The 13,931-nt window shown below is 36.4% G+C and overlaps 1 protein-coding gene across 6 annotated transcripts in view; it reads right to left on the bottom strand.

The window, feature by feature from the left end:
- Positions 1-13,931, bottom strand: part of CNST (consortin, connexin sorting protein) — a 123,017-nt gene that overhangs the window by 49,045 nt on the left and 60,041 nt on the right. For all 6 annotated transcript variants that reach the window (XM_023730914.1, XM_023730911.1, XM_023730915.1 and 3 more), the window contains exons 3-6: positions 12,280-12,485; positions 4,525-4,555; positions 2,151-2,237; positions 1,597-1,711 (exon numbers count right to left, since the gene is read on the bottom strand). In XM_023730914.1, coding sequence (XP_023586682.1) covers positions 1,597-1,711; positions 2,151-2,237; positions 4,525-4,555; positions 12,280-12,485 — 439 coding nt within the window. The remainder of the gene's footprint in view (positions 1-1,596; positions 1,712-2,150; positions 2,238-4,524; positions 4,556-12,279; positions 12,486-13,931) is intronic.

Raw genomic sequence — 13,931 nt, 5'->3', positions numbered from 1 at the left:
CATAACAGGAAAATACACTGTTATAGAACTCAGAGTGGTTACCTTGGAAGGTGGGTACTGACTTGGTACATGAATGAGGGAGCCTTTGGAAGGGTTAGAAATGTTCTGTATCTTGATTACGTATACATCTATATATACACAGTTATGTATATATAGATGTGTATGTAAAACTTCATCAAGTTTGTGCACTTTATCATATGTATGTTTTAACTCAAAAATATTTTTCTTTTTTAAAAATAATTTATTTTTGTTGTTGTCACAAATAGACACAAGAGAACATACGCCAAATTCAACAATTTCTACATGTACAATTCTCAAAAATATTTTTAAATATTAAAAAAATTTTAAGAGTCATAATTTGCAGGAATTATCCAAATTTTAAAGCATAAAAATGCCATGTTCATATTATGTTGAATAAATGTTTGTTTATTGAGTGATTAAAACATTTGTAACACATTAACAAGCTATTAGTTCCATGGGGGCAATGATGTCTATAGTGTCCTGAAAGTAAGAAAATTATATTTACCTATTTTAAAAGATGCCATTATTTTAAAACTTTTATGATTGAAAGTTAACCTATTTAACATGTAAAAAATTGCTATTTTAAATAACAAGTTTTCACAGATTATTTTAAAATCTGTTTAAAGTTTAGCTTATAATTCAGAATTCCTGAAAATACTGCTTCAATACTGTTCAAACTGATTAATGCAAGAAATTTGTCATCATAGAAGTTGAATGAGAAGACATCTCTGAACCTAAAAACATTCTTCAAAGGCTGGTCTCCAGAACAATCAGATCCAAAAGCAAGTTCTGTATCTGCTGCATGAGCTAAGCAACAATTACTTGGCACTGTTGCATTATTAACAAATAGAACTTTAGCTTATTACTCTTTGTGATTCTGAGACAAAAGGAGAAAAATTTATCAAAAGAATGGAAAGTCTTTCAGCCTCTGTACTGACCACTCATGTTTGAAATCCCATAAATCTGCACTAGGTTAATCACAATCATGCCCCCTCACCTTCAAAATTCTGGATCTTCAAATAATGAATTTTTAGAAAATGATTTAAATGCTTTATTATCTCTATAACTTAGTTTAAAAATATAATTCAATAAAAGTCAGGCAATTTAAAATTATCTGGTAAATGCAGTTTTACTTCTGCAGCATTCTGGATAAATATTGTAATTATATTTGCTTTCCAGCATTAGACTACCCTTAAAAAATGCTGTTTTTACTACAACTTACAAACACTGGCAAACAAACTGAATAAATTATCCTAATACACAATTTAGTTGATATAAATTGTCTCATTTTTTAACCAAAAAAAAAAAAAAAAGATCGAAATTAGAAGAGTTATATTTTAAAATTTCTAATCAGTTGGGTCCTTTGAACCTATGTAAAGCCAACCTTTTACTGAGTTAAGAGTAAGAAACTGAGATAAAAGCTGAGAGAGGAACCTAGTATTTTATTACAACTCCAACTGAAAACATTAACTGTTTAGTAAAGAAATGGATCTTATATTTCAAAAACTCAATGCTACAATGCTTCTTCAACATTCTACTCCCCCCCGCATTCTAATCAAATACTGATATACTTACTCTCGATGGGTTGTGCAAAATTTAGTAAGGTGTTCGAAATCTTCACCATTAAATCCTTTTTCTGAATTCCTTTCAGACGTAACTGTATGTGGTTGTACAGTTTTCCATTTTGTTTCTAAATTTAAAATATTTATTAGTCACTGACTCTTACAAAACATATTAAGAAGGGAAAAAATTGTTGATAGGCAGCACTAATAAAGATTAGTACACAATTATCTTCTCAAACAATCCAATAGTTAACACAGAAATATCTAAGTGATTACTTTTCAACATAAATATCCCAGAGACTAAATTAGCCAGTAGGGCAACAAGTTGATCAGAAAAAATGAAAATAACCACAAGCATTCTTTTGTTATTGACATGAAGGGCAAAACATAAAAAAGTTTCTCACAATAACACAGGACTGTGTAAAAATGTTACTTTCTTCGTAACATTAACTTCACTGTGGAAACATCTATTTCCTGACTTGCAAAACAGGTCAAATATGTTAACTTTCTAGATAGCTACTTGTTAGATTACTGATAATTCCACATTCTACATAAGTCTGTACTCACCCCACTGTTCCTGAATGGCAGAAAGATTTGCAAGCAATTGCTCATGATATAATCGTTCAAGCTGAATGAATTTGATTGCTTTCTCATCTGAATGGAAATTTAAGGAAAATAGAAATCCAGACTTTTTACACTTAGCCCCATATATGAAGAGGAATATCCTATCAAAGTTAAGAAATTTGCCTCTAACAAAAACATGAGAGGGATCTAAATATTTTTAAATTTAAACATATACAATGTTTCTTGGTTTTGAAGTGGGGAAATTTTAATGCAGCCTTTAATGCAGTAGCTATTGAGTTCCATATTATCAGCCAACAGTAGAAACTAAGCTTTACTGCTCAAGGAATGCCTCCTCTCTAATACAGTTCTAGCAGGGTCAATTAAAAGTAATTTAATTGGAAACCTGGAGTCTAAATGTTTCCCTTTTTATTTCTCTCCTTAAATTACTTTCTGTCAAGCAACTATGTTACCCTCTAGTCAAGTGTTTATTTCCAGTTTCAAATCACCTTGATCCTTTAACTTATTTCCTACTGAATGGTTTCAGCACCTTATATTTCCCACAAGATCAAAGAATCAAATGCCCAAACAATGACAGAGCAAAAAATTACCTGGATCTTTTGATAAAATTTAATTAACTTAACTACCACACTAATTTTTGTAATTGTTTTGTGATTTCACTTTTTTCTAGAAAGGCTTGTGAACTTCTGTCTTCTCATCCGCAGCACACATATTTGCATCTTATGAGGACGCGGGGCAATGTTCTAAGAGTTGATTCAGAACGAAGGACAAGAAAAACTCACTGCTTAGCTTTTTGTCCTTTCCATGATCACTCAGGTTCAGTTCTCTTCCTCCTTTGTAGTTTTAAAGATATTCCAAGGATCATGAAATAGGCCAGCAAGAAGCAACAATGATTCCATTTTCCTTTGTCCATGACATAAAGTATACCAGTATTTCTTAAACTTTATCTGAAAAACTTGTTAATATACAGATTCATGGGTCTGATTGCTAAAAATTCTGATTCAGTAGGTCTGCGGTGGGGCCCATGAATTCGCATATCTAAGAAGCTCCCAGGGAAGCTGATACTGCCAGTCTGCACTGGACTACATCATACTTATCATTTGGTTGAAAAATAATAACGAGAGAGTTCTATCTTCGTTAGATTTCCAACATATTTAGTAACAGACTGCTACTGTCTGAAGGTATACAATAATTTGCTCGACAGAGGTCAGAACAGTCACTGGTGGCTTACCCCTCCATCTGTCTGGTCAGAGACATAGGGAAAGTCAACAAGGTTAGAAGGCGAAGCAAACCACAACAACAGGGAAAAAGAGATGCTTATGACGCATTTTCTCTAGAGGGTACATACTGGGCTATCCCTCTCCCACAAAGAAAGGCAAGAGAAGAAATCTTCCCTATACATATGTCAAGGTGCCGTATCACTTGACACCATTTAGACTGTTTAGTTCTAGGGAAGAAGTCAGTCTTCCCATTGCAGGTACATAGCTGTTATAAGACCATCATGGATTTACTATATGTAATATACTTTACATGCTCTACCGTATGAATATCACTTGACTTGTGCTTCTGTTTAGTTTAAAAGAAAGAAAATGCAATAGATGTTTTACATTTATTTTTTGCAGCAGCATGTGCTTTTTTTTTTTTTTTTTTTCCTTTTCCAGGACACACAAATATTTAGATTTGGGTAAAATTACAGCTTATTTATGGAAGGTCAAGTTTGGGTGGTTCTAGGGAATTTTCTAGAATGACAGAAATTTCCTACATCTTGTTTTATGTTGTGGTGGTTATGTGGGTGGATACAACTATCAAAACCCACTGAACCCTTATGATCTGTACATTCTATTGTATGTAAAGTATACCTCAAGTTAAAAAAAAAAAGAAAGAAAAAAAAGATGGTCCCCTAAGAGTTCTATGAATTTCTTCTTGTAATTTCATAACTAAGAAAAGGATACAAATGTAGAACAAAATTCTAACTCACAAAAAAAGACCAGACTTACTGGCCTGACAGAGACTGGAGAAACCCTGAGAGTATGGCCCCCGGACACCCTTTTAGCATAGTAATAAAGTCACTCCTGAGGTTCACCCAAAGATTAGACAGCCCCATAAAACAAAATGAGACTAACGGGGCACAACAGTCCAGGGACAAGAACTAGAAGGTAAGAGGTGACAGGAAAGCTGGTAATAAGGAACCCAAGGTTAAGAAGGGACAGTGTTGACATGTCATGGGGTTGTTAACCATTGTCATAAAACAGTATGTGTACTAACTGTTTAATGAGAAACTATTTGTTATGTAAACCTTCATCTAAAGTACAATAAAAAAATAAATAAATAAAAATAAAAAAGAAAAAGAAAAGGATACAGTCTTCCTCCTGGAAATAGGACTCTGCTATCTGTTAAAAACAAACAAAACCAAAGGAAATTAAATTAACATTTGGATGAAGAGACAAACTTGGAAGAAATCCAGACCTTGAAACTCTGAAAGTCTTTAATATCAAACTATGGAAACTCTTAACTATGTTACCACTTGAGAAGGAATTTGACTGTAAGCACAGGACACAATTCTGAAGCTACTCATCTCTAGCAAGGCAAATGTAGACATTCTTTGGTCTTTACATGACCTTTTTTTTCCTATTCTATTTCAAGTGAAGGCAAATTCCACTGATTTATCAGAGTTTAGAAGTAAGAGCTCTAAACATGAGGAAAATGAGACAGAGGCTTAAAGGGATAACATGAGCAAAAAAAGGCTTTGTTTATTATAAAAGTTGAAGTATGTTACATCACATGAGAGCTTAAAACCACATTCATTTCATTTCTATTTCACAAACTACTTGCTGAAGATCTGTGGGACACTGACTTTTTGATTCTGCTTTGATAATTAAGAAAAGGTCAGGCCAGCTGCTAACAGTTGAGTGATGATGTGTGGAACACGAACAAAGCCATAAGTGTCACACACGCTAAAGCACATGAGATGAGGAGTTTGGGGACTCAGAAGCTGGTCCCAGTTGAGGCTTGGCACTTACCAGATTAACTCTGAAGCACCTTCAAATTTAAAAATTTCCTCGATTCTAAATACTTTGGGATCTTTTATTTAGATATATAACATTTCTGAATGGGCCAGCAAAACTAAAAGTATTCACTGAAAAATATTTGTATATACTGACTGTTGTTATATTTAGAGTATTTCATATAAGTATACTTTTAAAACAGTTTCCACTTATTCTTACTAGATCTCTAGTAAATATTTACATTCTATTGATAGATCACTATCTATGGGGCAGTTCTACTCTGTGCTATAGGGTCGCTATGAGTCGAAATCGACTCAGTAGCAATGCGTTAGTAGTTAGTTATTTCCATTTTCCAGGTAGTTGCCAATGCAAAGAACAATAAAGTACTTGTCAAACCTATAAACTAGCAATAAAAAGGAAACTATAAAGTATGATAGGAATGGTTTTTCCCAAATCCCCAGTGTTGGTGGAGACAGCATACCTTTAAAGGAAAATATCTGCCTAGCTTAAGATACATTTTATAGAGCGAACATATTTCTCTATACACAATACAGATGACTGGACTCAATTACCTCTCTGTAAATTTTCAGTTTAATCTAAAATTTGGTTCCACATTTATTTTATATTCTGAGGACTCTGCAAGGGGGGAACTGATTTTCAAGATTCTGGTTTTCTTTTAACAGGTCATTGTTTTAATAGTGTGTTATAATGGTCTTAATTTGAACCAGATCAAATTGTTGATATTCAACCTTTTTTTACCTATAAAATAGGCAGTTCATATGGTTCAGCCAGTGGTGTGCTCATAAATATTTAACAGTTAGCTCTGGGGACAAGGAGAAAGACCTGATGTGTGGTGTTTGCTCATTTCTGTGGTGTCAGTACTCCCATCTGGGCCAATTTCAAGCTCCGCACATGCTCCACATCACTGAACACATTCCTCACGAGCCAGTACAAGCAGGCTCCAGCACATCACTGGGTTGCATTTAATGAAAATGACAACTTTCCATCTATGAACTTCCAGCAAAAAACCTATGGTATGCACAGAGTTTCCTTTCTATACATGGGCTGAGAAAGAATTTTAGGTTGCCCATTAAGATAAAATGTCTGGCTCTTCAAAGTGATTTTACTTGTCTTTTTGCATCTGTGCATCACTGACGCATTTATGAATAGCTCTCATTTAAGACGTCTTAATGGGGTTTACACCTATTATGTGCCAGAGTTCCTGGCAGTGCAGAAATAGAATTTTCAAATAGCATTCAGGTTTTTGTGTAATTCCAATACCATAAATCCCAATACCTTAAAAGTAAAATGTGTTTCTAGGTAAAAGGGCAGCCTGAAAAATAAATATACAGAGTATGTCCCTATAAAAACATACCCCTAGCAAGCGCAACAGGACAAAAGATTATTATTATTATTATTATTTTGATGTCCCATATGTCTAAAGCTGAGAGGCAGCCTGGTAGAGCAGAAAGAATCTGGGGTTTAGAGATGAATGACCTATGTTCTAGTCCAAGCTCTGCCACTTTACAGCTGTGTGACCTTACATCCGTCATTTCACTTCCTGAAGCCTCAGCTTTCTTATCTGGAAAACAGGGACACTATCTACAAGGGTACGAGGCAACGCTGTTACAAGGATTAAGCAAGAGAATGTGTATCTAGCATAGTACACATGGTAGTAAGTGCTCAGAATGGTTTGAATCAGTCTGAACCAGAAGTGCAAGATGCAGAGTAGAATCATGTGAAGAAGTTAAGTTGAAAACTATCATGGAAAGGCAAGGGCTTTAAGGTCACCCTTGTTTCAGGTTTCATTTACCCACAAGGAACAAAAAAAGGGAAAGTGTTTTTTGGTCATATTCTCACAGAGCGGCTTCAAGGATCCCAGTGGATTCATTTCCTGCCTGAGTCTGAAACAGCTTCAGCAGCCCATATGAAAAGCTTCCAAGCGAATTACTTCAGTAGTGATTTGTAGCTTAAAGATATCCTGCAGTCATGTTAAATAAGTCAATGTGTGAAAGATTACTCATATCCAAGAACAAGAATTTTTAAGTGGAATCTTCCAGAATTCCAAGAGCTAAAAATACAAGTATCTAACCAAAGTAACTGTAGTTATATTTCCAATAGACTTCAGCACATATTCACCCATATAATATCACTTTAAAAATCACAATTTTCCCAAAATTAATTTTCCCTCTGTAATTCCTTATCTCTGCTAAAGGCACTACCATTCTCCCAAAGTGGATTTCCTAGAGTCATCTCTGACTTCTCCTTCATTCCTTTTTGCAATCTATCACCAAGTCTTAGTGATTCTTCCTTCTGAAGATCTCAAATTCACCCCTCTCCATTTCCACTGGTATCACCTTAACCAAGATGCTTTTCTTACTTATGCTGGAACTATTTGATTTTTAGCAAAATTATGCATAGTTTAAGGAGTCAAATAGTTCTATAAGGTTTGTAAAGGAAAACAGCAGCCCCTGCCCCTCTAGCCCCATCCCCCTTCCTTAAGAAAATACACTTAGATTTACTTATTTGTTTAAAATCTTTATTTATATCACTGAATATTAAGCCTGTATTTGCCATTTCTTGATTTTTTACTTTCAGAAGATGAGGATTAAATCCTTTACTCCCTTCTGATGCTAGCCCTACAAACACACAATTTTTTTCTTTCATACGTCCCCTGCCATGATAAGATACTGATTACTATAACTGTTATATTATAGTAATGGTTAGATCAATACCTTATCATGAGCCAAGCCATATTGTAAACTATGATTATTTTACTTTTCCTGGAGGGAGTTGTTTTTTTAAGGAGGGGGCATAGTTTTCTATGTATCGCTCATATAACTCTAAACACTCTACAAATTGTCTAAATCTCTCCCAATACATTCAGATAATCAAGTATTCAGAAACAGTAAAATGATAGAAAAAGTCCCCAGACCTATCTGATCCACTAAACTGGACTGGTTTAGACTAGTTTTGGTACAGAACTGTCACCTTAGAATCTTCTCTCATCAATGCCTAGAGATTCCTTTCACCTCTCTCCTGGCTAGGATCCCTAGTTTCCTGTCTCTTATCTTTTAGCTCCTTGGTTTACTCCCTTGTTTTGGTGAAACCCATCCTCTAGGGGCTTCCTGAGAAAGGAAACAGAGGAGATACCAAAGGCTCTGAGGTGGAAGCATCCTTGGTATATCTAGGGACTGCTAGGAGGCCAGCGTACCTGGAAAGGAGTGAGTAAGATGGAGAGTGTTAGGATGAAGGTCTGAGAGGTAACAGGGCCAGATCATGGAGGGCCATGTAGGCAAAGGTAGGATTTTGCTTTTTACTGTGAATGAGAAAGGAAGCCATTGGAGGGTTTTGGACAGAAGAGTGACAGGATCTGACACACGTTTATCTGGATCACAGTGAGTGCTGTGTAGAGGAAAAAATAAATAAACAGAAATAAGAGTGAAAGCAGGGAGGTTTCTGCAGTGAGGAGTTTACTGCAAGAATCCAGGTGAGATCTGACTGTGTCTAGGACTCAGATAATAGTAATAAAAGTGGTAAGAAGAGATGATGTTATGGATATAATCTGAAGTTGAGCTGCAGGACTTGCTAATGGACTGGATTTGAGTGTGGGGAAAAGTGAGTAAAGGATGAATTCAAAGTATTTAGTCTCAGCAACTGGAGGTATGGGGCTGCCATTTAACAAGAGGAGGAAAACTAGGAAAGCAGCATATTTGGGAGGAAAATCAAAGTTTAATCTTGGACATTTTAAGTTTGAGATGAACACTATACATCTCAGGCTGCTGGATACTTAAGTTTGGAAATTCAGGGAAGAGGACGACAACCACAGGACTGGCTGAAATCAGCCAGGGAATGGGTTTAGATTAGAAGAGATAAAAAACCAAACCTTGAGTCACTGCAATGTTTAAAAATTAGTAAAATTTGGGAGACCAGCAAATGAGTCTAAGAAGGCACGGCCAGTGAGAAGACAGGTAAAAAGCAAGAGTAAGGTGTCCCCAAAGGCAAATAAACAAAGTACTTAAAAATAGAACAAGAGACCAACTTGTCAAACACTTTTAATAGCTCCAGTAAAATGAAAACTGAGACTCAACCCCTGAATTTGACACCATGGAGATCACCAATGACCTTTACAATGCAGTTTTGGCAGAGTAGTGGGCGGTCCAAATGTTAACATGCTCAGCTGCTAACAGAAAGGTTGAAAGTTCGAGTCTACCCAGAGGCACCTCAGAAGAAAGCCTACTTCTGAAAAATCAGTCATTAAAAACCCTGCGGAGCACAGTTCTACTCTGCATACACGGAGTCACTCTGGGTAGAAGTCAACTCCACAGCAACTGGTTGGTTAAAGATTCTTGACAACCAAATGTAATATGTGATCCTTGACTAGATTCTAGATTAAAGGACCAGTGGTTGTAAAGGACAGTTTTGGAAAATTTGGGGGAAATGTGAGTATGTGCTGTATGTTAAATAATATTATTATATCAATGTCTAATTTCTTGGAGTTGATAATGGCATTGTAGGTTATGTAGAAGAGCATCCTTGTTTTGGAGAGATATATGTATAAGCATTTAGGGGTGAAGTTCCATAACGCCTGCAACTTACTTTAAAATATTTTAGTGGAAAAAATGTGTGTATCAGAGAGAGACAGAGAAGGAAACAAATTTGGCAAAATGTCAACACCTGGTGATTCTAGGTGAAAGGCACAGTGTAAGGGGCTGGGAATTACTAAAATGAATATAATGTAGCTCCATTCCCTTCAGGGAGGTTATAGAAGATTTTTCTTCTTGGGCTGAGCAGGGCAGCCATCAGCTGACTCCAGTTGCCTGATGTCTCAGCTTGCTGAAGGTGTCAGCATTTCTTTGCTAATCCCTAGCCTTCATTTCTATAAAGCAATCTTTGAATTAGTGGCAGTGAGTATAGAGTTATAATGCTTAATATTTATTTGGCTTTTACTGTGTACCAAGCACTATTATTAAGTGCTTTCACATCCATTACCACATTTAATCCTCTACATCTTTCAGAAGAAGAAACTGAAAGACCCTTAGCTTGTTAGTGGCAGAGCCAAAGCCCACACTCTTAAGCCACCACTGTATTCTCTAAGGGTCTTTACCAGGAGAGAAGAGATTGCTGAGATATTTAAGAAGCATAATCTACAGGACTCAGCAAAGTGGTATGTTCCTGAGGGGTGGGAGTGGAATTTGACTTTGAAACATAAAAAAATTAAAGAATATTCAGGTCTGATTAAGATTGTTATCATCTTACTGCCTAAAAACAATGATTTTCTACTTGCTCTGCTTCTACCGTCGGATCACCCGCCAATGGAAAAGGGCATTCTTCTCTTAATGTAAAAAGGATGCAACAATGATGTAAACGTCTTGAAAAGCTTTGTTCATACTTGCTATTTCTACTTCTACTCTAAATCTTGTTTTTTATTGAACTTTTTATTGAAATCCTATAGAAAAGATCAAAGAATAGTAACACCCAGTCATATACCTTTCACCTTGATTTGTCAATTAGTGACATTTTGCCAAATGTTTTCTCTGTCTCTTCCTCTCTCTCATATATTTTTGCCACTGAAATATTTCAAGTAAATTGCAGGTATTATAACACTTCACCCCTAAATACTAGTTTGCACATGTGTTTCCCAAAAACAAGGATACTCCCTATAACCTACAATGCCATCATTAACCCCAAGAAATTAGACTTTGATACAATAATATTATTTAATATACAGCCCATATTCAAATTTCCCACAAGTTGTTCCAAAACAGAAGCAGTGAATAGAATAAACAAAATGATAACCCTAGTGTTATAAAGAACTTGTTTTGTGAGGGAGTCTCAGTTTCCCCATTTATAAACAAAGATAATACTCACCTCTCTAGGTTGTTTGGAAGATGAAATAACAATGAGTGTGAATACCCTTTGCAAACTCAAACCACTGCACAAAGGTAAGGAAGGCTGAAAACTGCCTTGCTGTTGGTGCTTCTCAACTATAGCAAATCAGTAACATCTTAGTGGCCAAAAAGCAGCACACACTTTCTCAAAGGTATTCTTCAAGTTAATAAAGAAGGTAATACAAATTTGTAAGAATGTACATGTTTCCCCCTTGGGACAAAAGCTTTTTTACTTTTCAAAAATAAACAACTACTCATAGCTCACTGCCAAAGTTAAAATAAAATAGAAGTAAATAAAATGAAAAGGGAAACTTTCCCCTTCTCATGGACCAATTATTTTCATTTTATGTGAAAATAAAATACAGCTCAAAAATACCTTAGTTTTTCCTGAATTAGCTCTTGTGTAAATAAGCTTCCTCACCACTGTCCTAAAAGGCCTCCCAGTCTCTAGGCTCTCCATCTTCTAATTTACCCTCCCAATCATTGAAAGAGTTATTTTTATGAAATTCAAATTGATTCTGGCACTCCCATAATTAAAAACTCTCACCCCTTAAAAGTAAGGTCTTAATGTTGTCAGCTATCCAGTCTCACCTCCCATCTCTTTTCCATCTTAATCTCCAACAGTATCAAGCCATTCCTTTGCACAGACTTATCTTTCTTCATGTATCAGCTCACTTTGTTCAGCTACTGAGCTCCTACTCATCCTTCAAAACCCAGCTCAGAGCCACTTTCTTTGCCTACAAGACAAAGTTCATCACTCGTTTTGTGCTATCTCTGAACTTTGAGTATAAGCCTACTCTAACAGCTAACAGAGAATTCTATAATTATTTATCTACAGAACTGTCTCGCCTAGTCCACAGTGGCTGTCTAAGAATACACTCTGTTAACTAATCTTTCCTCAGTGTCTAGTATTGTTCTTGGCACCTGGTTGGTGCTTAGTAAGCATTTGCCACACTGACTCTTACTTGTACATAGCTTAATCACTATAGAAAAGAACCCAGCCACTGTCTGAACTATGGATTACCCAAGGCCACCAGTGTGTGGCCACAAGCCATTAAAATACCAAATTTCCCACCAGCCATGGATCCAGGGCCATTTCTCTCTGGGCTCACAATAACAGGTGGGGTTGAATTAATCATGGAGAACTGGATTTTAGATTATTCCAAACAGTGGTGGCAGAATTTTGATGAGGTTAAAAGTGAAGGATTACAGTCGTACCTGGTGAAGGCGAAGGGGAAGTGCCCTTGAATCCAACTGCTCAACTTGGCCTCGTATAAGGGAGAACAGAGACTGCAGAACTAGCTTCGGAGCTTCTGGTCGCTCATTAGCACCTACTTCAGCAGCCTCTTCCTCACCAACTGCATGTGTGGCTGCACTTATTGTCTTTTCTTGCATTAAAGGTGTACTATCCTCCAAAGAAAGTCCTTTAACAAGTAAATAAAGTACCGATATTAAGGATAAATTCCCATCATTGTGGAACACCTTAAAACAATTACGTTTGTTAACCATAAAACTTTCCAATAAAGTAATCATATGAAGAAAGTCAAAAACCACAAATTATTACCGTCATTAAATTAAGATCATGCTGACATCTGATTGCTTCTATTAGCATACACATAAATCATTTTTTGCAGAATTATAATGAAGAATATTGATAATAAGTGATCCAAAGAAAAGTATGCAGTTTAAATCTGACCAAAAATGTGATTCTCCCACAGGAAAAAGGGATTAGCTGTAATTCTAAGTCCTGGCTTGCCTGAAATGAAACAGGACTGAACAGGAAGGTAAATGTCACGTGAAATGGCTAAAGAAGTTGAGCCAGCCTGTCTAAACGCCGGTCTGATAACTTTAGAACAGCTTTTGGATCCCAGGAGAGCAGCAGAATTGCAGGAAATCAGCGCCACAGCTAATGGCCACTGAAACTTTTTTCCTAGTAAAAAAGTTAAGTAACGCAAACTTCTGAAAAACTGTCAGTGAATAAATGTTTCACCAATAGCTCCTGAAATGATGCACCAAATTTTTAAAATTTATTCTTATAAAGTTCAACTTATAAAATCTCAGTATCAGTTCTAATTTTCATGTTCAAATTTAACAGGCTGTCTGTCTGCATCTGCACATACCTTCAGCTCTTCAGTTAGTCTGCCTCTGAAATGATCTCTCTCAGTTATTCAATGTATACGTACCCACAACCAAGGCTGTCCTTCCCAGAGGCTCTTGTCTATTCTTTATCTTGCTAGTAAAATACTCTGGGCCTCTCTGAGCAATTACATATTCTAACAGCTGGAATATTTTCCTACCATCTATGTCTGTTAGTGGAGGCTTCCGTGTTGCTATGATGCTGAACAGATTTCAGCTGAGCTTCCAGACTAAGACAGACTAGCCAGGCCTTTCTTCCTAGTCTGAAATGAAAACCCTATGGACTACAAAGATCTGAACCTGTTGTGCTTCTTGGGGTCACCATGAGTTAGGGGCAACTTGATGGTAGCTATCAACACTATCTACTTATGTTTTACCCTACCACAATCAGCCCTTCCCGATCACATGAGCCTGAAGTTAACTTACTTTCCTCGGCACCCCATACCTGGCTTTATAGTATGCCAGGTTGCATTATAGTAATTAGTGTAAAAGTCTCATTTCTATTAGATTATAACTCCCATAGCACAGGGGTTAGTTTATGCTGAGGCTGCTTATATACAACCAAACACCTCATGGGATTTGGTTCCTTGATTTGGAGGTTTAGGGCCATGGTTTCATGGAATAGCCTAGCAAACCGGCCTAATATCGTGCTGAGTGCTTCTGTTCTATCTCCTAAGCTTGGTTACATAGTGCCTGGGTTCTTAAAAGCTTGGAAGTGGCCATTCAAGGTACAA

The sequence above is a fragment of the Trichechus manatus genome, unplaced genomic scaffold, assembly GCF_000243295.1.
Source record: "Trichechus manatus latirostris isolate Lorelei unplaced genomic scaffold, TriManLat1.0 scaffold00039, whole genome shotgun sequence".
Classification (NCBI taxonomy): Eukaryota; Metazoa; Chordata; class Mammalia; order Sirenia; family Trichechidae; genus Trichechus; species Trichechus manatus.
Note: the sequence above shows the minus strand (reverse complement) of the source record. Positions and strands in the feature narration are given on the sequence as shown.